This window comes from Oratosquilla oratoria, chromosome 6, assembly GCF_046742065.1.
Source record: "Oratosquilla oratoria isolate Oo_2021 chromosome 6, ASM4674206v1, whole genome shotgun sequence".
Lineage (NCBI taxonomy): Eukaryota > Metazoa > Arthropoda > Malacostraca > Stomatopoda > Squillidae > Oratosquilla > Oratosquilla oratoria.
Window position 1 is genome coordinate 37,115,465 of NC_134782.1, and position 27,650 is coordinate 37,143,114.

A 27,650-nucleotide genomic window follows, 5' to 3' on the forward strand; every position below is an offset into this window, starting at 1 on the left:
AACAATATTTCATCCCTTAGGTACTGAGATCATGGGGAGTGGGGTGGGGGGACTGGATGAATTTTATTAATCTATAAAATTGGTATGTGCTTTGCCTCAGCTACCCCACTGTAGCAGGATCTGAGGAGGTATTAATGAAGTTAGTGATGGAGTCTGGGATGGTGTGTGAGAGGAGGAAGTTGAAGGTAAATTGGATAAAAGTAAGATGATAAGATGTACAAGGGGAAAGGATAGCAGCAAATTGTATTCAGGGAGAGAGGCTGGGGGAAGTGGATAGCTTTGGATACTTGGGGGCATGTGTGGCAGGAAAGGGAGGAGTGGAGGTGGAGTTAGATTGTAGATTGAGAGAAGCAAACAAGTGCCTTGGAAGTTTAAAAAGCGTAACTAGAAACAGACATTCGGGAATGGACGCCAAGAGGAGATTTTATGATGGGGTGACTGTGCCAACAGTAATGTATGGGGCAGAAACATGGAACATAAGTGTGGAAGAGTTTAAATGTGTTTGAGATGAAATGTGAGACATATGATAGGGGTTTCTAGGCTGGATAGAATGAGAAACGAGGAGGTGAGGAGAGTGTGGGTGGAAAAGAAGTTGGGAGATAGGGTTGATGAAAGAGTATTGGGATGTTTTGGACACATGGAAAGAATGAATGAAGAAAGATTAGTAAAAGAAGTGTGGAAGGCAGAGGTGAATGGATGGGGTAAAAGGGGCAATGAGAAAGAAGGGCATGTCTACTGTGGAAGGGAGGGAGAAGACAAGATTGGGGTGAGTGGAGAATGGTTGTGCATGGATGATGTTGTGATGCATGGAAGGGAGTGGGTAGGGGAAGGGAGGATTAGGGAATGGTTATGAGTGAATTATATTTTGAAGCACGAGGGGATGGAGAGGGGGTGTCAACAATTAAATGAAGTGGCCTTGCTGTGGATGTGCTATGTCTTGCTGCATTGCCTCTGACCCTGGGCAATGGGTGACATGTAGGGATGACCTGTCATCCAGCTGCTGAGAAAAGAGGGAGGGATGGTGAACGGAAGTGGAGTGGGTGAGGATGAAATGGGTGGGAGTGGAAATATGCCTTTTGACTTTGGCTACATCCCTTGTAAGGGGGAAAAAATCCCCTGGTATACGTATGTATGAAATGGGTATGAGCTTTGCCTCAGCTACCCCACTGTATGGAGGAAGAAAGAAAAAATTACAATGGTAAGACATCTGTGAGGACATTTGGGCTTAGAAATTTACTTTATGAGAACAGGCTTAGGCACCTTAACTTGCACTCTCTAGAAGGACACACAGTGCAGGGTGATCAAATAGAGGTGTTCAAGTGGATCAAACAAGGTCATCACATTAAGACAATACAACAGGACTCGCAGTAATGGACAAATTTAGATTTAAGAAGGAAACAGGCAAGAACTGGTTTACTAATACAGGCACACCTCGACTTACGTCGTTTCGACTTACGTCGTTTTCGAAGATACGTCGGCCAATAATGGAATCGCATAAACACCAAAACGTAAGCAATTCTTGTTACAATAAATAACGTAAACATCAACATATTGTATCTACTGCTTTGGTAAACTGAAAATACATTAAAGTTTTCTTAAAATAGGAAATGCACAAAAGTAAAATAAAGTACTGAAAAATGGCTATTGGCAGTTTAGCCTAGGCTACACCAGGCCTACCTAGCCTATTTGTAAGCAAATTCGACTTACGTCATTTTTCGACTTACGTCGTGTCTCCTGGAACCAATTAACGACGTAAGGTGAGGTGTACCTGTAGTAGTCAACAAATGGAATAGACTTTGTTACCATGTAAAGAGTGCTGAAACTATTGGTTGTCTTAAGAAAAGTTTAGATAACTTTATTGTTTGGGATGATAGGTGGTATTGGACATGAAACTGCCTAGTGTAGGCCTTGTGGTCTCTTGCAGTCTCCTTCATTCTTATGTTCTTTTATCAATCCTTTGCCTTTTTGTTAGGAATGTCCCCTTGGGGCTACAGAGAGCAGGATGCCTAGTCCTATCCTTTGCCCTATTTAGTCACCTTTATGACTCAAGTGGGAACACTTGGTGGCAGTATTCTTTCTCCCCTACCACAGGGCCCAGTGAAAATGGAAATACACACTTAGAGAAGTGTTACAGTATTAAGTGTGGGGGGACTGCATACCAGAGGGACAGTCACAGTATGATAAAGTAGCATAATTTCTATATGAGTAGAGATTTCCTCTAACAGACAAAATGATGTATGGCTCTGATCCACAGGGGTACCCAATTTAGACCCTAAGGTATCAGCTACATGCTACTGAGCAGATTTTTACCTCACAATAACATCCAGCCAATACTCCAGACAGGTTATTGCTTCCGCATGGCTTTTGACCCAGGGCAATGGGTGAGATGCAGGGATGAGCTATCATCCAGGAGGAGCCAAGAAAAGATGGTTGGAAGGAATGGTGGTGAATGGGAGTGGAGTGGCTGAGGATGAAATAGGTGTGAGTGGAATTATGCCTTTTGACTTTGGCTACCTACCTTATTAGGGGGAAAACCCCTTGATATGTATATCAATCCTCTTAAGGAATACACTTATTCTAACCAATGACTTACCAAATCTGGTCAAAAGGTTTGATATAACTGGTGAGCATTCACGGTTGTCTTCTGCAATTATCCAATGTATACGTGGGACTAGAAGTAAACTTTGGCCTAGTCTGGTTAACTCTGCAACCATTTCAGGTCTTTTGTATGTTGGAGTTACAACATAAATGATTGGTAGGCTTTCCTCCTCAGCGGGCTGCTCAACCAAAAAAGAAAATTAGTGTTATTAATGGTATTTTCTACACAATGGTGTTCATTATCTTATCTATATACACCTAGGAAGTCTCATAATCCAACACTTGCCAACTGCCACTTGTGCGGACATTTGGGCCCAGAACATAAATCTACTTCAGGAATTGGTGTTCCATGTCCTGGGCCCAAACATCTATACAAGTGTTGGATTAAAAGACCTCCTAGGTATATACTAAAAGGCTTCTTTGGCCTTACAAGGGAGGTAACCAGCCAAGGCATGCACCCACCTCAACCCATCAATCATTTCCCTTTTATTTCAGCTCCATGTAGATGAAGGGTCACCCCAGTACCATGCCTGCTGCCCAGGTTAAAAGCAATACAGCACATCCACAGCAGGACCAACCATTATTTTGTGCTTCCAAAATACGAGTTCACCAGATATTTTTGTAAACATTATACAAAGATAAATATTAAAATATGTATATGTGGTCAGTAAGTTAATGAAAAACATTAGTTTTATAAACTGTTAATCCATTCATCAGTAACTGTTAAAGCTAATCCACTAATTAATTCTGTTGTGAAATTAATAAAAATTAACTGTTAATCCGTAAATCTGCTTGTTGACACAAATCATTCCACCCTCCTCCAAAAAGATATAGAAAATGCAATAAAAAGAGACTGAAAAACTCTAATGCTGAAGGCCCAGACAAGATACCTAACAACCATTTAAAATAAGTAGGCCCAATAGCAGTAAAGGCACTGCCTAATATCTCCTCTCCTGGAAGCAACTAAATCCCAACAATCTTGAAAAAGTTATATAAGATCCTTCACACTACATTTCATAAGTACCACCAACAGAATGTAACAAAACAAATTACACCTGCAGCATACTACTCAAAAGTCTAACAAAATACCATCCACACCACACAAAACATCCTGACACAAATACATACATACTCAGATCACTAAACAAGCCCTTCAAGACAAACCACCAAATTCAATACAACAACAACCCCCAAACATAAAAAAAAACTCTCACCTGAAAAGAACTATACTGGCATGCCTACACACAGGACACCAATCAGCATCAGAATAGTACCAACAAAGAATAGGCCTGGCCAGATTCAAACTGCCCCAGATTCAACCACCATATATAGGACACAGAACACCTTATACTACAATGCCCCACATTAACAATCCCTAGACAACAACAACACAATATTTTCTCTAGGTGACTTATGGCCCCACCCAGAGGCTGCTGCTAGTTATCTAAAGGCTGCAAGACGGACCAGAGGCAACAGATTGATTGACCAAGGACCTAATGGTGAAAACTAACAAGAAATTAATCATACTAAGATCAGTAGCAAACACAGAATTTGTGCAGAAGAAAAAAACAGTATTCACACTATACAAGCTTCAAGATTATAACTTGAATATGTCTCTACAGCATGGTTCCCTAGAATCCAGACAACAAACACTATGAATGGAATAAACTTCCTACAGAGCCATGTATTACAGTATCCGAAAACAACAAAGAGTTTCCTTGATCCAAGCATCAAAGCGCTAAGTCAGAGCTCATTTGCTAAACTTCTTCTCCGACGACACGTGTGTGTGTGTATGGATGATACTGTGATACATGGAAGGGAGTGGGTGGGGGATGGGGGGTTAGGAAGTGGTTATGTGTGAATGATATTTTGATGCAGCCTGAAGGGATTTCTCCACATCTTCAATGTTACTGCTTGAGGGGATGGAGAGTGAGGATCACTAATTAAATGAAGCAGCCTTGCTATGGATGTGCTGTGTCTTGCTGCATTGCTGCTGACCCAGGGTGATGGGCGAGGTGCAGGGATAATCTGTCATATAGGAGGATCCAAGATGAGAGTGAGGGAGGGAGGGGTTGTGAATGGGGGTGGAATGGGTGGGGAAATGGGTAGGAGTGGAATTATGCCTTTTGACTTTGGCTACCTCTCTCATATGGGGGAAGCCTGTATATGTTTTTATCATTATTATAATATTTTTTCTCCATCCAACCTAGGTTTGGATCAAAAGGTTTCCTGTCAGAATGCTCTTCCTTTGTAAAACACAAAGCGAATAAAACCCATATACATTAATATTACCCTAAACAGAATGTCTATCCCACCTACATGTCAATACTTTCTACAAATGAATTGTATAACTTCTACTATATCAAAGCAAACTGCTTTTATATACACTCACTCCATAGATTGTTTCTCTTTCTAAAGAAAATGTACAAATTTTACGAAACTCTGGCTGTGTTGGTTCACTTGGGGCTTTGGCAACAACCAGTAAAACCTGTAAAGAAAAGAAAAAGAAATGACACATAGTAACAATATTCAAACTACATTTCAATATTCTAGGTTCCAACCATTACCATGAAAAAGTAATGTTGAGATTAATCACCTACAATAAACTTGTAGACAAACAACAATCAAATACTATACTTGCATCTTGTCTTTTTTATTATTTCTTAATTTCATTCTACACAATCTTGATTTAATAAAGACTTTATTAGAGTTACCCATTTCCATGATAGACATATAGTCCTTCAATCCCGTCAATATTCAAACTACATTTCAATGTTCCAGGTTCCAACCACTGCCATGAACAAGTAATGTTGAGATTAGTCACCTATAATAAACTTCTAGACATAAACAACAATCATACACTGTACTTGCATCTTGTCTTTATTATTTCTTAGTAAAAGAGGTATGGAAGGCAGATGTGGAGGGAGTGAACATGAGGGGACGTCCTAGGATGAGGTGGATGGATGGGGTGAAGGGGGCTTTGGGGAAGAGGGGAATGTCTGTTGAGGAAGGAAGGGAGAGGACGGAAGACAGAGGTGAGTGGAGAATGGTTGTATATGGATGATGTTGTGACTGCATGGGGAGAAATGGGCGGAGGGGTGGGGTAGTGTGTGTGAGTGAGTTTTGACGCAGCCCGAAGGGATTTCTCCCCGTCCTCTCCTTATATGCAAGGGGGGACGGAGAGGGGGGGGTCGCCGATTAAATGAAGCGGCCTTGCTGTGGATGTGCTGTGTCCTGCGACACTGCTTCTGACCCAGGGCGGTGGGCAGGGTGCAGGGATGACCCGTCATCCAGGAGGTGCTCAGATGAGAGGAAGGGTGGGAGGGGTGTGGAGTGTTTTTAGGGATGAAATGGGTGGGAGTGTTTTTATGCCTTTCCCTTTTTGGCTACCTCCCTTGGAAGGGGGAAAAAGCCTTGGTATATGTATGTATGTATGTATGTAATTTCATTCTACACAATCTTAATTTAATAAAGACTTTATTAGGGTTACCCATTTCCACAACAGACATATAGTCCTTCAATCCTGTCAATTATGATAATTTAGTTTTGCTTGCATCAAACAATTTCACTCAGCTGAGAACTGGCCAACAAAATACGGACAAAATTTTATTGATTAACTGACTGGACCAGATGACATATACTGATTTAGTCCAAGCTTATATGTTCTATTGCAAGACAATTATATAAAACCCTAGACTGATTCCTGAACTGAGGGAATTTTTTAATATCCAGAAGACTTCAAAACTAAGAAAAGGGAAACTATAGAACTAATATCTATATACCATATGTATTCTGTGTATAGATTGACCCTTATTTTTTTGGCCAGGGAATAATTTATTTTTATACAGATATATGACTTGACTAAATGATTGTTATAAGTGTCAAACAAAGGGAGTATTAAATTACAGGGTGTGGCAGAACCAAATAAGCAGTTATGAGGAGTCAATGCTGAGCGGGATGAGGGGCAAGGGAAGTGCATGTGGTTTCATTCTGCTCTATAGACATCCCCATTTCATTAGCCAACATGGTATGGATGGGAACACATTGCGGCTTTGCCATGCATGTATATTTTGAGAGCAATCAATCCGTGATTGTGACGCAAAAAGCTTTTCGTCAACAATTCAACATTCCCTGCAATGAGGACATTCCTCAGGCGAACATAATTCGGTTCTGGGTTAGGCAGTTGGAGGCAACTGGTAGTATAATAAGAAGAGATACACATGGCCAATGCAAGTCCATCAGAATACCAGAAAATATATAGATGGTGAGAGCAGCAATCATGCAGTTGCCAAGATGTTCTGCTCGAAGGCATGCTGTTGCTTTGGGAATCTCCGACTGCAGTATAAGGAGGATTTTGCATGTAGATTTGAATTTCCATCCCTACAAAATAATGATGGCTCGGCTCAAGAACTGAACCAAGCACACTACGCCAACTGCCAAAATCTGTGTGAGAAATTGCTTGGACAGATTGCTCCTGAGACAGCTTTCTTCAGTAGCAATGAGGCACATTTTCACCTCCGTGGGACTGTGAATAAGCAAAATTTCTGCTACTGGACTGAAAATAACCCCCAAATTATCCAATAAACACCACTACATTACCCTAAATTAATGGTGTGGTGTGCCACATCACAATTTGGTGTGATAGGCCCATACTTCTTTGAGGGGGAAGGAATGACCATGACTGTGAATCCAAATGTTATGTCTCAATGTTGCAAAATTTTCTGCAGCTCAGAATGGAATAGATTGTTGAATATGAGGAATTGGGGGACTTGTGGTTCCAACAGGATGGGACTACAGCTCACACAGCCTAAAAGTCACTCAATGGTTTGAGAAGAATGTTTCCCGGACATCTGGTCTCTCTGAGGGGTGATTTATTGGTGGCCTGCAAGGCCTCCTGATTTGAGCATTTGTGATTTCTTTCTTTGGGGATATCTGAAAGAAAAGGTGTTTAAACATTGCCCTCACACCCAACCACAGCTAAGTGAGCAGATTATTGAAGAAGTTGATGCCATACCCCTCAGGGCTGTACAAGACTTCAGAGATCGACTCCATCGGTGTGTTGCTGCCAATGGCCACCAACTTGAGGACATAATTTTCAAAATTTTAGAATTATAAATGTTATGTAATGCTAACCCTGAGTATAATAACATTTCTTTTCTATACGAGTATACCCCCATTATTTATTTATAACTTCAAACTGCTCAACTGGTTCTCCCACACCCTCTAGAATGGCTGGCAAGATTGTTTAATGGGTGTTCAAGGGAAGGAAGTGTTCCAGTTTACTATTTACTAAGTGTAGTCAATGAGAAATATGAAAGGCCAAGAGGATTAGGAGGGGAACAGAAAGTGCAGAATGGGTTTAAGGGGACCCCCCGCCCAAAATCTTTTTTTCTGAAGGATCTTGCTGATTTTTTCTGTGTGATATCTAGGTCTGAGGAAACCTTCACAGCTTGAGTTTTATTCAGATCTGACAAGTAGTTTTTTATTTTTTAATAAAAAACGTAAAAAACACCATATTTTTGGGCTTCTTTCAAATCCTATCTCCTCTTACAATTTTTATTCGATGTCTTCCATTTCACAGCAAAAGAATCTTCTACATATATGAAAAAATAAAATAGAAAGTTTTTTTTTAATATCTTTGTTTAACGCCGAGGAAAAAAATATAAAAAAATTATCGAAAAAAAGCGCAAAATTTTGACTTTGACACGTTATTAAAAAAATTCTATTTATCATATGCAAAAAAACTCTATTTCATTTTTTGTCACTTATCTAGCTATTAATAGAGACCTCATATGCAAAAATCGGTTGAAAATTGAGGGAGGAGATAGACTTTGTGTATAAAAAACTTACATTTTTCAGAAACGAGTGTTAAAGTTTTTTTTTCCTTAGTTTGACTAAGTTTGACTTAGTTTGACTTAGTTTGACTAAGTTTGACTTAGTTTGACTAAGTTTGACTTAGTTTGACTAAGTTTTTTTTCCTTAGTTTGACTAAGTTCTCCTTTGAGGAGGAGAACAGGGGTGGAAAAGGAGCTAGGGATAGGGTTGATGAAAGAATATTAGGATGGTTTGGACACATGGAAAGAATGAGTGAAGAAAGACTAAAAGAAGTGTGGAAGGCAGATGTGGAGGGAGTGAACATGAGGGGACGTCCTAGGATGAGGTGGATGGATGGGGTGAAGGGGGCTTTGGGGAAGAGGGGAATGTCTGTTGAGGAAGGACGGGAGAGGACAGAAGACAGGGGTAAATGGAGAATGGTTGTATATGGATGATGTTGTGATAGCATGAGGTGGAATGAGCGGGTGGATGGGGGGTGAGGTAGTATGTGTGAGCAAAATTTGACGCAGCCCGAAGGGATTTCTCCCCGTCCTCTCATTTTATGCAATGGGGGGACGGAGAGGGGGGGTCGCCGATTTAATGAAGCGGCCTTGCTGTGGATGTGCTGTGTCTTGCGACACTGCTTCTGACCCAGGGCAGTGGACAAGGTGCAGGGATGACCCGTCATTCAGGAGGTGCTAAGATAAGAGGGAGGGTGGAGGGGTGTGGAGTGTATTCAGGGGTGGGAGGGGTGTGGAGTGTATTCAGGGGTGGAATGGGTGGGATTGATTTTGTGCCTTTTTGTTTTTGGCTACACCCTTGTAAGGGGGAAAAAGCCTTGGTATATGTATGTATGTATGACTAAATTTTACATTGGACCTCCTAAGACCCATTGAAAACAGGTTCCATTGTATTTTCATGATGATTTTGCATCTTTCAAGTAACTTGGGCACTTTGTACCCTCCTACAGTGTAGGATATTATTCACTCAAATTGAGGGTCTCATAAGCCGCCACCTCACTCTTTGTCGCAAAGTTTGACTTCTTGGTCTAGAATGACCCAGCAAGGTAGTCTGATTGCTGGGATTCAGCTCTCTTTCTTTTCTTGGGTTTCCTTTCTGGTGTTGGAACAGGCTCTTGCTGCATCAGGGACATCACTGTGAGGTTTGAGACTCTAAACCCAAGGTGTTGCCACAAGGAGGCATCCTTGTGGCCACTTGTTAGCAAACAGTTGTTTGTGTAGAGACAACGTGTCTGATATAGGTGTAGAGGACAGAGGATCAGGTGCTGAGGATGTGGATGTAGATGGCAGGGAGAGAGCTGCTGGAGGGATACTAGTGGTGGTGGCGGAGGTGGTGATAAAGTTGATGCTGGGGTTCTTTCTTTCTCCCCTTGTGTTGCTAATGTAGACGTTCTTATCTTCTGCAAGTGTGCCTTTTGTTTGGATAGCTTAGGCATGGCTAATATCTTCAAATATCTCTTCACTGAAAAATAGATGCGAATTTCACACGGCAAATTAGTGAATGCGGCAAGCTAACGTGTACATGTCCTTTACTTTGTAAGGCTCAGGCCACTGCCAGTCGTGCAGGCTGAACTTCCTCACACCACATACTCACGTGCATGCCGGACGTAAGAGAAAACTTTATGAGTGCATCAAACGCAAAAAAATAGAGTAAAATATGGTCAAAACGTATGTAAACAATGGTCGTGCGCAGCATGTGGCTGCCGGGGGGAGGGAGGGTAGGCCCTTTAAAAATGGCGGTACAATAAAAACACTTTACCAGCATCTAGAGCAAGATCCCTATTATGTATTTATGCAATAAAACAATTTTTTTTTTCTTAAATCTGGGGGTGGGGGGGTCCCCTTAAGAAAGGGAGAGAATATGTTGATCAAGTTTTTGTATTGAGACAGATATGAATGAAGTTTTCAGCAAAGAATAAGGATCTTTTCAGCTTTTATTAACCTGGAGAAGGTTGAAGACTGGGCTGACAGAGAGGCATTATGGAATTTTCTTATTTCCACAATTTAGGTATTTTTTACATCAAAATCTGCAAATACTGTAATGATGATTGTGTTACTGTTTTTGTTTCAATAATGGATATATCTGTAATCAGTACATATTAAGTTTAAATTGTTTACTGGCAGTAACTGGGAAATATTTTTCATCTAAAATTAAATATTACTCCTAGCCATTCCCATAATGCGTAATTTTCAATCTAAAGAAACTATTACCCATACAAAGGTTAACCCCCATTTTTTTTTTTTTTGCAACAAATTTTGTCTTCACAACTCGAACTATACACAAGCATATATGGTACATCATTAACTATGGTACCAAAGCCAAATTGACAAACCTCACTCCATTTTATACACCCAAATGGATAGTTCTAAAAATGAAATACACTGGAAGACTGACCTGTGTGATTGTGAAGTAAATAAGAGAACCTCCAATGATAATTGCCATGATGATACGCTGACGGTGACTCATTACTTGAATCTTGTCCCACAGCAACACATCTAACCTGCTGTGGTCGCCAACCTATGATTAAAGAAGAAGGTGAGGTGCTTGTGCCAGGTGGTGCATAGCTGTGACAAAAGCTGTCACCTTTGTCCTATATGCTTGGATTGTTGAGGCAGGTAACAGTCACTGCTGGGAATCTGAGAGAAGTGCAGGATTCAAACCCACATCTAAGTAAATGCAAGACCTGCATGCTTTTGAGTATGCCACCAGCACATTATGGTTAAAGATAGGTGCATAAAATGAGAACCCAAACAAATATTTAATAGGTATTCCCAATGTCAATTCTTCAATAACATTCCATAATCAATGTTCAACATAAGCAATAAAAAGGAACATTATCAGTATCAATCCCACTGAATAGAACCATGAGAGTATATACAAAGGTATTGTACATAATTCATGCCAATGGTCTCACTACAATCTAATTGATAGGCACATTTGTCCACGCAAGATAACCACTAAAATTAATCTTTAGAAAAAGGGTTGGTGTAGTGTTGACAGGGATAATGGAGAGAAAAAAAAAAAAAAAACAGGAATGGTAAAATAATAATAATTTTCTTTCATATTCCTACCTCATTTTATATCTACTCTCCTCTTTCCTTTCCTCACCTTAGGTTTTGTATCTCCTCTTCTTGTATCCCTCGTGTGTTTCCCAACTCCGACTTTGCAAACAATCCATATATACTTGCTTTTTCTCTACCACTATTACTTTCACCTCTTTATTCCACCATCCATTACCCTTCTTTCTATTCCCTCCCATCCTCCTCATCCCACAAACCACCTTTTCACTTTGTAACTTCCTCCTCCTATACTCCTACATCAGCTCTCTCCCTCACTACCTCCCATACCTCTCTTAACTTCTGTTATAAGGAATAATATTATAGAAATAGGTCTTCTCCTGTTATAAGAAATAACATTATAGAAATAGGTCACTCCATGGTAAACAGTTTCTTGGGTAGCAACACTAGTTCTTGGGCATGATCCACTAATTACTAATGTGCTTTATACTGACCAAAAAAGGGATACCTGGAGCTAAATGTACACAAACTGAACATTGGATTTCATATTTCTGGAGTATGTGGCTAGGGGCACTCCTGTGTGGTGCAGTTACTTTACCCCCAACCTAAACCTAGCCCCTGCCTAAGCCTGCCCACACGTGTTGTCTCAACAGCTTTTAAAATGCTGGAAAAAAAAAAGTGTTAAATAACTACAACTACCATCTCTTTCAAGTTTTCCTGTGCTAATATAAAAATGAAAACAAGATTTAAGAAAAACAGACAGAAAACCTGGAAGTGAGATAACAAATACAGTAGGTGTTTGGGGGGAAAAGTGATCTAAAGCACAGTGCAGTAAAACCCACAGGAGTGCATGTGTATATAACATGAGATAGCTTCATGAATGGTGGTCAATGCTGAATAATCTACAGACTGTCATGTGGTAACACTGGCATAGCTTGTAAAAATTCTCAAAAGATGAAATATGTAAATCATATTAAATCCTTCATGAAGCTGTCTTAGCACCAATCAATTCTGTGTAGGAAAATAAGATGTAGATATTAACCGTTTTTTTCAATTCTCTTTCATTTAGTGGGAAACCCATGGTTAATTTCAGGTTCAACTGAAAGGAAAAAAAAATAAAACTTAATTAACAATTGTTACTTTACTTACATAATGATTAAAAAAAATCCCATGTAATCAGCAAACATTAAAATACATTTATTGTAACTTAAAGAAAATTGTAACAGACCACTACATGAAATACAAAATGTCTTACAATTACATAAACAATTCATTCAACTTAAGCACATTTAAATGATGGGAACTTGTGGTGAAGCAATAATGAAGCACATTGATAGAGTGAAGGGGGCACTGGATGCAAGAGGAATGTCTAAGCCAGGGGTTCCCAAACTTTTCAGCTCATCGACCCCCTGGTAAAGTTTAAGATTTTCTATAGACTCCCAAACTATAAATTCGCGAATTATGTCAGTTTATCAACTTAAATGGTGTTTTTATTGTTATTAATGCTAGTAATATTATTATTGTTACTATAGTTGTTCTAGTGTGTTCTAGTAGAAGGTAAATTGAGAATGGAGAATAGGTGGAGAAAGAGGAAAAGGGCAGAAGGTAGGGAGGTACTTAGAGTGAACTGCTTAAATGAGGAAGAAAAGGAGAACGAGTATAAGAAGCTGAGAGAGGAGTGGGACGGAGTGAAGGATAGAGTAGAGCTAGGAGTGGAGGAGGAATGGGGATGGTTCAAGGAGGGAGTCATAAGGTTTGCAAAGATGGTGTGTGGAACAAGGAGGGCGGGAGGAAATAGAAGGAAGGGTAGTGAGTGGTGAGATGAGGAAGCAAAGAAGGGTGTAGAAGAGAAGAAACAGGCTTTCATAGATTGGCTACAAATTAGGTCGAGGTACAAAGTGAAGAGAAGGGAAGTTAAGCATAAAATAAAGGAAGCAAAGAGGAGAGCAGATGTGAAATGGGGTGAGAGTATGACAGAAAATTTTGAAAGTACAGGTAAACGTCGACTTACGATGGCCGCGACTTACGATTGTTCGACTTTACGATGACGACGACGACGACGACGATATGATAATTTAACCCCTTCCATACGGTGCCGCACACGTAGGCGTCATGAGGAGCAAGTGGATTCGCGACGCTGCCATATCGGCGTCTTGATTATATTTATTGTAGTCGCCCCTGTGTTTTTACATTTTCTCAAATGTGCCCTAAATCCCATTCTCTGTGGTTTTCAAAATTCGCGGGTGAAAGAGAGAACGATCGATATAAGCGGTGACTATATTTTATGATGCGAGTATTATTACGTCACGTCGTACGGCTGGCATTGGCTGCTGCCCGCGAGATTTAAGAGTCCGTACTGAAAATACATATTATAGTGTTTGAATATGGTAAAAAGGATAAAAATAATTAAATAAACTACTGTACATGTTTAATAGGCTATATTCAGTATCTCTGGTGGTTAATATACAGGTAGGCTAGGTACAGTGACCACGGAACAGAGTGGGGATCGACTTACGATGAGATCGTCTTACGATGGCTCTATCGAAACCTAATGCCATCGTAAGTCGACGTTTACCTGTAATAAAAATATCTTTTGGAAGGAAATCAAGAGAGGAAGAGGAGGTGAATCAAGTAGAGAAGAAAAGGTAAAAGGTGCAGATGGAGAGATGATAATGGAAGAGAAGGCAGTAAGGGGAAGATGGGCATAATATTTTAGGGAGTTGCTGAATGTGAAGGAGGATAGGGAGGGAAAGGTAGTTGCTGTGGGAAGCACTAAGAAAATAAGAGTGATGAGTGAGGAAAATGGAGGAGAAATAGGGAAGGATGAAGTGAAAGCAGGGGGGCCTCTACATGATGAAGTGGTAGGGGGTAATCCAATGCCAAATAATGGACACTGCAGAGGAAGTTATGCATTTTGCTGCATTGCCTGCAACTTGAGCAGTGTGACAGTCAACAGATGACTTTACTGACAAGGTGCTAAGATGGGAAGGACAACAACCACTGGATTGACCCACAACTCACTCATGGAACAGATAATGTGTTGCCTGGATAAGGCTAGAGCAAGGCAATGTAGAACGAGGTGTTTGGTTTTCAGTGTGGTGACTGAATCAAGGGCAAGTTGTTTCTGTGGCCAAGCCTATTCTGTACTGGTACTGTTTCAGTACTGGAGGGTGCCTGAACACAGTTATGCTAATGTGGTTCTTGCTTGTAGCAAAGCAGCAGGCTTTCATGAACTACCAGTAACTACAAAAAGGACAAAGGCCCACAAAAACCAGACACACATGTTGCCCCTCCTTTTTAAACAAAGATGAATAAAAAAACTCCTGTGTGGAAAGCCAAAACAAGATTTCAAACATACATCAAAACCCCTTGGCACAAAAACAATCAAGACCTTGATAAATACCTCCAACCATTCCTGGAAGTACAACAAAATTCCAACAATAAGGAAAAGAGTACATATAATCCATACCTTCAAACCAAACAAACCATTAGAAAATCCATTTTCCTATGGATCAATCTTCCTACTATACACCATCCCTAAACGGGTGAAAAGTCTGCACTCAGAAAGAAAAAGAGAAAGACGAAAAAATAAGTAAATAGATAAACAATTAAATAAAATAAAAATCCAAGCAACAGGGATTAAGGAGTCCATGAACACAAGTAACACAAACATCACTCAACAAGTATTAAAGGGATTCAACAATATTGCACCACCTGAAAAAAGAGTTATGGTGGCAATGGACATCAATAAGGCATTTGACAAAATCCCCAGACATATTCTATCACAAAAGATAGCTGAAACAGACATCCACAACAAGAAATTGCTTAAAAACTTCTTGGCTCAAGGAAAGAGCAGAGTATCTCAAAACAACCACCTATTTGGGACCTAATATTTGTACAATGAAGTCCCCAAAGAAGCAATACTCTCATCTGCACTATTTAACCCTTCTCAAGTGATCTCCAAACACAAAATCCATTTAAACTGAAAACAGGTTTGGAGAGTGAACAGAAAAGCATTACTGGTATGAGAAGAAAAACCAACGAGGTTATGGTAACAATAAATGATAATGATGTGGTTTAACATCACAAACTCACCTCTATTGGGAGGCTAGGATGATGCCCCTTACAGAGGGCTTTGTGGCATGGAATTTAATGACTTTGCTGGTGGGAGGGTTCGAACTGCAATCCCCTCGACCTTCACTACAAGTAATAACACCCAAGCCAACACTAAATAAACTTGTTTATAAAATGTAAGGAAGTATAGCTTTCCACAAAGTGCAGACTTGTGGCAAAAGTTTGATGAAAATACAACCCAAGCAAATACTATAAAAGAATTCAAGACAAGGTTTGATAAATAGAGGAAGAGATGGGACTCTATGAGCATAGCTCCAACCCTATACATTACAACTAGATAAATACACACACAAGATCAAAAAAGTACAAAGGGCAGAAACCAAACTAGTTTTCAGTCTGACAGATAAACCATACAAGGGAAGACTAAAAGTACTGGGTCTGCCAACTTTGAAAGATCATATAGAAAGAGGTGATATAATTACAATATTTAGGTCATTAAAGGGGATACACTACATTGACAGAAGAGACCACTTGATTTGAGATAGGAGGGCTATAAGAGGTCATGAAAACAAACTATGAAAGATTATAATTACATATAGATTTATAAATACTTGGAATACTTTAGAAGGTGATACAGCCCAATATGAAACAATAAATGAATTAAAATCTAGATATGACAATTAGAAATTAAGAATACAGTATAGACCAAGTTGTACCATATCTGAGTTTGAAGATAGCTATGGTAAATTGGAGAGTAGGAGACAGGACCCCATGAGTTTTGATCCTATCCTCCATACTACAATTAGGTAAATATGCACATACATACACACCATTGTATTACCCATAAATTGTGCCATATACAGGTCAAGGAGAATGCTAAGGAAACTGTAATCCAAGTGATTAACCCATTCAACTCCGATGACAAGATGTCTTGTCATTTGGTCAAATAAAACAAAAAATCATAAAACACCAAAATGTTTGATCAAACACCAGAAAAATATGACGTCAGTCCTCGCTTCGCTGCGAGCGAAGCGAGGACTGACGTCATATTTTTCTGGTGTTTGATCAAACATTTTGGTGTTTTATGATTTTTTGTTTTATTTGACCAAATGACAAGACATCTTGTCATCGGAGTTGAATGGGTTAAAGAGAAAGGTAATTTGGTAAGGGACACAGTGGATAAAAAAAGATATATTGTAATCTATGGTATTAAAGAGAAGCATGCTGTTCCTAGATATCAAAGAGGAAAAAGAGATCACTAAAGAAATTCTGAAAGAGATTCAAGAGGAAGGACAAAGTATAAAGAAATTGAAGACATATAGAATAAGTAGATACTCAAAAGAAAAACAATATAGTCCACTAAAAGTAAAACTTAGGTCACAAATGACTGTAGAGTAAGTACTATCAAGAACAACAAAACTAGCAAATAGTAAACATCACAAAAATGTATGGATAAAAAAAGAAATGAGCAATGAAGAAAGAAAACAGAATTGAAGCAAATGGTGGACCTGAGGCTGAGAAAATGGTATATCAGGAAAAAGGAAACAAAGCAGACAGAAAAAGATGGAAAAGAAAAAAATTAAAGTTAACCTATACCAAAATGGATGGAATGATTTCAGGACTGAATGAATTAAATGACTATCTGACATTAGAAAAACCAGACATAATGGGAATAGTAGAAACTAAATTAAAAAGTACTCTACCACCAAATACTGTGGGACAAGGTCTATATAACTGTTGGATGAAGAATAGCAAGGAAAAACAGGGTGGGGGAGTATTATTTTTTACTAGGAAAGACTTAAATGTGACAAAGATAACAGATGGAAAAAACAATGTAGAATCAATCATGATACAAGTTGAAAGTAATTACATGAAATGTATAAAATTTGTAGTAGTGTATGTGCCCCATAAAACACAGTCCTGGACAGAAAGCTATCATTCCAAACTGTTGGAAGATACAAAATATGAATTAATATACTGAAAGAGGAAATATAGTAATTATGGGTGATTTTAATTCAAAGGAAATATCTTGGGAAGAAATGACAGAAAAGGGTGGAGAAGACCTCTATGGCTACATACTACTCAACATGACCATTGAATACACAATGACTCAGTGGATAAAGGAAAATACCAGATACAGAAACAAAGGAACCATCAAGACTGGATTTAATACAGTACTTACGACAGAACCTGAAATAGTGGACAAAATTTATTACAAAACTCCAATAGGAAAGAGTGACCATGTACCAATAGAATTGGAACTAAAAGAGCAAATGGACCTAAGAAGAAATGAGGAACATAGAATAGGAAGACTAATGTACAACAAAACGAATTTTGAGAAACTTAAAAAATTCTTCCGTAACACAAACTAGGAAAAAATTCCTAAATGAAGAAACAAGGATGGAAGAGAAATGGAATATACTAAATGAAATTTATAATGTGGGGGTGAACAAATATGTACCACAACAAAAGCAAGACAGTATACATAAAAAGCTGGTACAACAAAAAATGTAGTGAAGCTTAGGATAAAAGAGACAAAGCTTGAAAAAAAGAGCAATTATGTAAAAATACACAGAGATGGAAAGAGAAACTATGAAAAAGAAATAATAGAAAAATGCAAGGAACAACCTAAACCATTTTACAGGTATGTAAATGGTAAACTAAAGAATAAGCAGGAAAAAGAAAAGATGTGTCAAGGAAATTATGAATATACAGAAGAACTAGAAATGGCAGAAAGTATGAGCAATAATTTCAAATCTGTATTCACAATTGAGAACTCACCTGAGGGAATAGACAGAAATTCCCCCAATGAAGGAAATAACTAACACAGAAGGAAATCAGCGACCCTATAAAAAATCTTAAAGTCAGAAAATCACATGGTCTGGATGGAATTGCAAATTGGATATGGAAAGAATGCATAGAGGAGTTAACAGATAAAATATAATCAAATACTCACTCAAAGAAGGAAAGGTACCATAGGACTGGAAAAATGCAATTATTGTACCAATATATAAAGGAGGAAACAAGGAAAATCCAACCAACTACAGACCAGTCTCCCTAACAAGCACAGCAGCAAAAATATGTGAAAAGGAGATAAAAAGTAAATGGGTTAAACATCTGGAAGAAAAAACTATACTGAATCCAAACAAACTTGGATTTAGACAAGGAAGATCATGTGCAACAAACCTGATCTGCTTCTATTTGAGACTAATAGAAATAATACAAGAGAGGGAATGGGCAGACTGTGCCTATCCAGACCTACAAAATGCATTTGATAAGGTACCACACAAGAAACTAATAAGAAAAATAGAATCAATAGGTGGCATCAGAGGAAAATTATTGGAATGGATGGAAGACTTCCTGACTGGGAGAAAAATGAGGGTAGTAATTAGAGATAAATACTCAAATTGGGAAGAAATGATAAGTGGTGTCCCGCAAGGTTCAGTACTGGCTCCAATCATGTCTGCCATATATATAAATGACACGGATGAAGGAATAGAGTGTTATATGAATTTCTTCACATATGATGCAAAAATACTAAAGAACGATCAGAGGAGGATTGTGAATCATTAGTTAGACCTGGACAAAATCTGGAAATTGACTCAAAAGTGGGAAGCGAACTTCAACATCAAGAAATGTAGTATAATGGAGTTTGGAAAAAGTAAAAACACAATATCAAGAAATTATAAAATTGGTTAAGAAGTCAAAAAAGAGAACTCAGAAAAAGACCTTGGAGTAATAATCAGCAAGGACAGGACACCGGACAAATATATCAACCTATTAAGGTCAATGAAAGTGGCATTTGACTACTTGGATGAGGAAATGATTAAAAAAAAATTTAGTTACACTAATAAGACCAAAACTGGAGTACACAGCAACACTATGGACACCCAGTACTAAAAAGAATATAAAGAAATTAGAATACAAAGAGCAATGACAAAATTGGCACTAACTCTTTCCAAATTAACATACAAACAAAGATTGTCCAAATTGGAATTAGCAACTCAGGAACAAAGAAGAGAAAGAGATCTGCTGACTATCTATAAAATCATGAAAGGAATGGAGATCCTAGATAGGAATAATTTACTAAAATGGGACAATGGAAAAACAAGACACAAAAAGAAACTCAAAAAGGATAACTATAGATGAGATCTGAAAAAAAAAAAAATATATATATACATATATATATACATACATATTTATATACATATATATATATATATATATATATATATATACATACAGACGCTCCTCTACTTACGTTCATTCGTTTTACGTTTTTTCGATTTTACGTTTGAACCGACTAAAAAAAAAAAAAAAAATAATAATAATAATAATTTTGTGAATTTTTTAGTTTAGCACGCTCTCCGTAGTTCAAACGATATTTACGCATGATGCTACGTCCATTATTTACATGGCACAAACGACAGACTGAACATGCCTTGCCTCCTCCTCCTCCCCCTCCTCCTCCACCATCTCAATTTATGTTGCTTGAATTTAATTTATTTGAAATTGTTATTATTTTACAATGTTATGTGTATAATTAATGATTTAGGGGTGTTTTATAAGATACGGTAATAGAATTTACGGATGTATAGTACAGTAACAACTTACGTTCATTTTCAACTTACGTTTGGCCGTTCGGAACGTAACTAAAACGTAAGTTGAGGAGCGTCTATATATATATATATCTATATCTTTCCACACAGAGTAATGGATACCTGGAATAATATAGATAAGAAACAGGGTGTGCAAACACTATTCAAGATTTTAAGGAAAAACTTGACGCTGAAAGATACAAAGACAGGTCACCACAAGCATAGCTCCCTTCCCGTATAATATAACTAGGTACAACTAGGTAAATACATATAATAAGTTCAAATCTAAATATAATTGGAAAACAATATAGATTAAGTTGGAACCATATATGAATTTGAGTCTATATTAGAAAATTAGAGAATAGGAGATGGGACCCAACAGTAAGATAAATATAACTAGGTAAATACGAGGAGATACATAGGATTTTGGAACCTTATGTGAATGATGAATATGATAATTGGAGAACAAGAGACAGGACCAAATGTGCATTGCTCCTTTCCTGTATACAACAATTAGCTGAATACACACACACATACACACACACAAAGTCAGTGGCTGAGGAGGGCATGGAGATGAGAAAGCTTATTGAAATATGATATCATATTCATTATTGGGAAAATCAGTGGTGGGGTGTAAAACAAACAAACCCTAAGTCTAATAGGCAAGCATTAGATTAGGAAGTCATATGACATACCTTATTTGGTACTTTCTGTTTGAGCTTTGTGTGCAGTAATTTTGAACTGAGAATAAATTGAATAGAAAACAAGCTTTCTTAAAAGCAAAAAAATAATAAAGTTAAAAATACTTGCATCTACATTACTCATCAGGAGTGATAATTTTTTACTACTGAAGAGATCACATGTCAATGAAATAGCCTAGTGGTAACGCACTTAAAAATATAAGTACCACTCAATAAGGAACGGATTAAGCTAACCATTACCATGTAACACCAAACACTAGGTTAACACAGCTGAATTAATTTAAATACCCAGTTTAGTTTATACTACTTTGACCTTGTTTAATGGCATTCAGGATATATTCGGTTTGGGAACTGGAGATATTACATACGTCTGCACCTAATAAAGTGTTGATTACCTATGAAAATAAGATAATACTTACAGAGTGCTTAGCACATTTACCCCTGCTGCTTTCCCTTTATAACTTCCCAAAACAACACTAAGTCCGCATGAGTGACGTCAAGGAATACAACTAGCGCTATTATTTTGAAGTGGCCACGAATGAAAGTGCTGATTCTAAACAAACCCGAGACACTGCAGTAGGCCAGGGCTGTAGGTTATATCCCTACTATCTCTTTTTTAATCTCCGCAGGGTTGAGGATGGGGCATTGCGAGTTTCGCAGATATAATATGAGTAGAATAAGTATTTGCGGTGAGTTTCCAGAACTTGTTTATACAGTATTTCGTCATCGATACCCAACACGCTACCTTCATGACTAAATTCAAAATTGCGTCAGAGTGGTAGTCATATAGATGGTATAGGAGATATTTAACTCTATCTGCAAAAACGTATGGTCAAATCTATGTTGGCTGTCACCACACAATTTCATTCAGTAAAGGAAACCTTACATTCAAAGGGTTTAAACTTCTCGATTAACCTTGCAAATTTGCGCATCGTATTGTTTATCTGTATTGTATTGCAACTCAGGTGTATCATGAACTGTCAGGGCACCAGCCGCCTCATGTGAAGTTTTCTATGGTACGTTGGAATGGCTGTGAATGAAGTCCGAAATTAGTGTAATCCGCTCGACATTGACTTACCGCTCTAGTGTCCGCCATTGAGGAGAGGGGTTGGAATATACGATTGCAAAAAAAAAAGAAAAAGAAAAAAAAATCATTGCTCACCTCGAACTAGAAATTGCCACCTCAGTTTCCTTCGAATGTCGCTACTGCAATGACATATCGTGGGCACGATCACCTGGCTTTAGCGTGTGATGTTCTGCACCACCTGCCAGATTGAAGCTCAGGTTGGTACCAGCCCCCGCAATCAATAGATAAAATAAATAATAAAATAAACAAGCGATGATGACTTTTGAAACGAAATTTTGGCTGCCACCTTGCGATTTCTTTCAACAAGGGGGTACTTTTGTAGTCAAAGGATTATAATTACCTCGATTAACCAATTCCTCCGGAATTTATCAATCATATTCCAGTTTACTTTTATAATTTATTCAATGGTACACACCTGCAGTCTAAGGGATTCAAGGAGTGTAGCAGGAAAGAGGGGACAGTGGAGGTTGCAAATGATCATTCTTCTTTCAGAAGAGATCATTACCCTCTCATAAACAAGGTCTATGATATGTGAGTTTGGTTTTAGTAGCATTGTAGAAAGGATATTCTGTAAACATTTGGAGTGCCATATTGGACCAAGTATGAATCCAGAATTTCTAAACGAGAAGGGCTAGAGGTGGTAAAGGTAACTTTCACGTATACATGCACTCTCACCACATATATGAGCTTAAGTTCTTATCCGGGAGGGTAATAGCTTTCGATCACGTGATTCAAGAGAGTGATGAATCGCACACACACACGCACGCTCGCCTTTTCGTTTTTCTTTTTCCTATGACCTCATGATGTTCTTCCGTCCCAAAGCATAAGGTCTTCTCTATCATTTCTCTTCACCCCGAACTACATACCGCAATCACATCGCCTTTTTTTCCCTTTCTGTTTAGCTGCAAGAATGGGAACTCTGTCGCTTCGCTTTGTATTCTCTCGCTCTTTTTTAAACATTTAATTTTTTTTTTGTAGCGATACAATACGGCCACTGCGTATTCAAAAGAAAAAAAAAAAGTGGGGGGGGGGCGGATTGAAAAGCTACGTTGGTGCTCTTCGGCACTGCATGTCTCGCCCAATTATTGGAATGTTTGCCACGCAGTTTATATCCAATCAATATCCCAATCTCTTTCTCCGCTGTGCCTTCGTACTTTTTCACAGGTAATAATCTAATGGTAGAGTCTTTTCATATATTCCCCATTTTTAGATCGTTGCATTTTTTGAGAATGAAAATAATTTTACACACACACACACACACACTTTTGTCGGATGGACGGCGAGGATTAGTGTTCTGAAGAAAAAGTGACATTTTCGTGGACCTCAACTCAAAGGAAGTACATATTGTATTTACAGGGAAGGGGATAACTCGTGGTGTGGGAAAGTGAGGAAAAAGGAGAAGGGGAGGGATTACTGAGGGAAATGGATGGAAATGATGAAGGGGAGGACTTGGTCCAAGAGGCCAGACGTCTTGTAAGATAAGAGCAGCACAATTTAAGGTGAGGATAATCATTTCCAGGGATTTAATAAGGGTGGGGGGATACCAACCTCCCCCAATTGACAAGACTAGAGGAGAAACTTGATAAGATGATAGAACATTGGGAAGACAGGTTCGGTAACGTAACCAACATTGCGCAGAGAGTTGAACGATTGGAAGAACTAGAGAAGGCGAACAAAACTCTAATGAAATAGAATTAAAAAGACAGTTAAAAGAAGTTAAAGAGGAGAATGAGGAATTAAAGAGGAATAATAAAGACAATAAAGAGGCCATAGCAAAAGAAGCGCAGGGTTGGAAAAAATCCAGGAAAACAATAAAGTTGCATTTACTGACATAATTAAGCAACAAATGAAAGAACAAACTGAAGACTCAGTTATCAAAGTGATGAGACAGAAGGAGAATATAGTAGGAGACGTAGCAGATAAAAAGAAATGTATAATGATATTAGGATTGGAAGAGAAACATAACCTAGACAGAACTTCAAGAATCAGTGAGGAAAAAGAAAAAGTAAGCAGTTTACTAGAATTAGTTCAGGAAGATGAACCTGAAATCATGAAACAATTTGAAGAAATGTTTAGGCTCGAAAAATATAGTACAGATAAGACCAGACCAATTAAGATTAAATTCAGGTCACAAACAACAGCAGAGAATATCTTAGCAAAAACAGGGAAGCTAGCAGCAAATGAACAATATAAAAAGCTATGGATAAAAAGAGAAATGAATAAAGAGGAAAGAGAGGAAGAAAAAATGAAAAGGCAAGAAGCTAAAAAAAAAAAAAAAAAACGAGACCAGAACGGAGTCAGAAAAAGAGGAATTCTATTGGAGAGTAGTGAATATGAAAGTGAGGAAATGGACCATAACAGAGAGAGAGAGAAAAAAAAAAAATACAATGGAAATAACAGAAAGTTAAGAGTGTCCTACACAAATATAGATGGATTAATAACAGGACTGAATGAACTGAACGAGTATCTGAAGGAAAAAGAACCGGACATAATGGGAATTTTAGAGACAAAATTAAAAGGTCCACTACCACCCAACAGCATAGGACACAATGCATATAATTATTGGATTAGAAACAGAAAGATAAAACAAGGGGGTGGAGTTATGTTCCTGACTAAGAAGGATATAAGCATGAAGAGTGTCACATATGGAAAGAATAGAGTAGAAATGATTATGATAGAAGTAGAAGACAGATATAAGAAGAGCAGAAAGTTTGTAATAAACTACGTGCCCCAAAAATCAGCCTCGTGGGAAGAGAGTGAACATAAAAGTATGTTAGAAGACACAAGGATAACATTAAACAAGATAATGGAAGATGGAGGAAGAATAGTTATGATGGGCGACTATAATTGCAAAGAAATCTGCTGGGAGGAGATGACCGTAAAGGGTGGAGAAGACTCATGGGGAAATGTTCTACTTGAGATGATTATTGACCACACAATGACACAATGGATTCAAGAGAACACTAGGTATAGAAATGAAGAAGAACCATCGAGACTAGACCTAATAATCACATCAGAACCTGAAATAGTGGAAAAGATAGAATACCAGGCACCAATAAGTAAAAGTGACCACATATTGATAGAACTAGAACTAAATGAGAAAAAATACATGAAAAGAAATGAACAATATAGAAAAGGAAGATTGATGTATGATTTTTTTTTTATCAAATAAGAGAATTCTTTCAAAATGAAAACTGGGAAAGAATACACAAAGAAGATACAACAGTAGAAGAGAAATGGAATATTTTGACAAAAATTTATAAAAAAGGAGTGGAAAAGTATGTCCCAAGACTCAAACAAGAAAAGGAATACGTAAAGTGCTGGTACAACAAAAGTTGTAGAGTTAAAAGACAAAAGAGTCAAAGCTTGGACCCAATGGAAGACAAACAAAAGACCTGAAAAATGGAAAATATATACTTGTTATAGAAATGAATATGTACAAGTGTGCAGAGACGAAAAGAGAAAATATGAAAAAGATGTCATAGAAAAACGTAAAGATCAACCAAAACTATTCTACAGATTTGTAAACAACAAACTGAGAGACAAACAAGATTTGGAGAAATTAAGACAAGGAGGAGCTCAATACACAGAGGAAATTGAAATGGCGGAAATTATGAACAAGCGTTTTAAATCAGTGTTTACAAGGGAGAACATACAACCGGAAGAGATCGAATGGAAAAAGAAAGTCGCCCCTATGAAAGAAATAGAAGTAACAAAGAACGAAATAATGAAACACTTGAGTAATCTTGATGTCAGCAAATCGCATGGACCAGATGATATAGCAAACTGGATTTTGAAAGAAAGCAGGAATGAACTGGCAGACAAAATACATAGCATAATAAACAGTTCCTTGAAAGAAGGAAAAGTTCCAAAAGATTGGAAAAAGCAAATATAGTACCTATATATAAAGGGGAAAATAAAGAAGACCCTACCAACTATAGACCAGTCTCTCTAACAAGTACAATAGCAAAAATTTGTGAAAGAATTATCAAAAGTAGATGGGTAAAATATTTAGAAAAAAAAAAAAAAAACAGCGTGCTAAATCCAAGGCAATTTGGATTCAGACAAGGACGATCATGCGTCACCAATTTTATATGTTTCTATTCAAAGCTAATAGATATAATACATGAAAGAGATGGATGGGCTGATTGTGCATTTCTAGACCTAAAAAAAGCCTTTGACAAAGTACCATATAAGAAGTTGCTTAAGAAATTAGAAATTGAAGGAGGAATACAGGGCAAACTGCTTAAATGGATGGAAGACTTTTTGCAAGAAAGAAAAATGAGAGTAGTGATAAGAGACAAACACTCAAAATGGGATGAAGTAATAAGCAGTGTTCCACAAGGAACAGTTCTGGCCCCAATAATGTTTGCTATATATATTAATGATATGGATGAAGAAATTGAAAGTTACATGAGCTTCTTTGCAGATGATGCAAAACTATTAAAAAAAAAAGTGAACACGGAAGAAGATTGTGAGTCACTACAGAGTGATCTAAATAAAGTATGGGAAGGGAGTAGGAAGTGGGAGATGGAGTTCAACACTAAAAAGTGTAGTATAATGGAATTTGGAAAAAGCAAAAACAGAATAACAGGATCATATAAATTGGGAGAAGAAGGAATAAAAAAAAGTAGAAAATGAGAAGGACCTGGGAGTCATTGTTATGAATAATATGTCACCTGAGAAACATATAAACAAAATTTTTGGAGAAACTTATAATTTAATAAGAACAATCAAAGTTGCATTTACATACCTGGATGAAGAAATGGTGAAGAAAATTCTAATCACTCTGATAAGACCAAGATTGGAATATGCAGCAATGATGTGGTCACCAAGTACAAAAAAAAAAAAAAAAAAATGTATAAAAAAAACTTGAAAGAATACAAAGAGCAATTACAAAATTGGCACCAACACTCTCAAAACTATCATATGAAGAGAGACTAGCAAAACTTGAGCTACAGACACTAGAGCAAAGAAGAGAGAGAGGAGATTTGATAGCTATTTACAGAATCATGAAAGGCATAGAAATTATTGATAGAGAGAATCTGATAAAATGGAATGATAGAAATACAAAAGGACACGGAAAGAAAATCAAGAAAGACAATTATAGAAGATATCTGAAAAAGAACAGCTTTCCTCACAGAGTAATAGACAGTTGGAACAAGTTAGATGAGAAAGTGGTGTGTGCAAAAACAATACATGAATTTAAAAATAGTTTAAATAAAATGAGAGATGAAGACAGGACACCACGAGCATAGCTCCCCTTCCTGTAAAATACAACTAGGTAAATACACACACACACTTTCGTCGGATGGACGGCGAAGATTGGAGTTCTGAAGAAAAAGTGAACTTTTCGTGGATCTCAACGCAAAGGAAGTACCTTGTTGTATTTACAGGGAAGGGGAAAGCTCGTGGTGTAGTGGGAAAGTGAGGAAAAAGGAGAAGGGGAGGGATTACTGAGGGAAACGGAAGGAAATGAGGAAGGGGAGGACTTGGTCCAGGAGGCCAGGCGTCTTGTGAACAAGAGAAGGACCGATGATTTCGGTGAAGGGATTAACAAAAATGTAAAGATTAGAAATATAGATAAGAGCAGCACAATGGAAAGTGAGGATAATAATTTCCAGGGATTTAATGAGGGGGGGGGGAGGATACCAACCTCCCCAGATTATCAAACCTAGAGGAAAAACTTGAACAAATGACCAAACATTGGGAGAATAGGTTTGGTAACATAGCAAAGATT

At 37.9% G+C, this 27,650-nt stretch overlaps 1 protein-coding gene across 7 annotated transcripts in view; it reads right to left on the reverse strand.

Moving 5' to 3' along the window:
- Positions 1–27,650, reverse strand: part of LOC143026398 (galactosylgalactosylxylosylprotein 3-beta-glucuronosyltransferase S-like) — a 53,104-nt gene that overhangs the window by 15,166 nt on the left and 10,288 nt on the right. For 2 of the 7 annotated variants that reach the window (XM_076186703.1, XM_076186699.1), the window contains exons 2-5: positions 12,493–12,549; positions 10,828–10,950; positions 4,991–5,086; positions 2,594–2,777 (exon numbers count right to left, since the gene is read on the reverse strand). In XM_076186703.1, the coding sequence (XP_076042818.1) occupies positions 2,594–2,777; positions 4,991–5,086; positions 10,828–10,950; positions 12,493–12,549 (460 nt within the window). Of the gene's footprint in view, positions 1–2,593; positions 2,778–4,990; positions 5,087–10,827; positions 10,951–11,541; positions 11,704–12,492; positions 12,550–15,545; positions 15,651–21,242; positions 21,364–27,650 lie in introns of those variants that run through there. The other 5 variants (XM_076186702.1, XM_076186705.1, XM_076186704.1 and 2 more) reach the window with 5 other exon arrangements.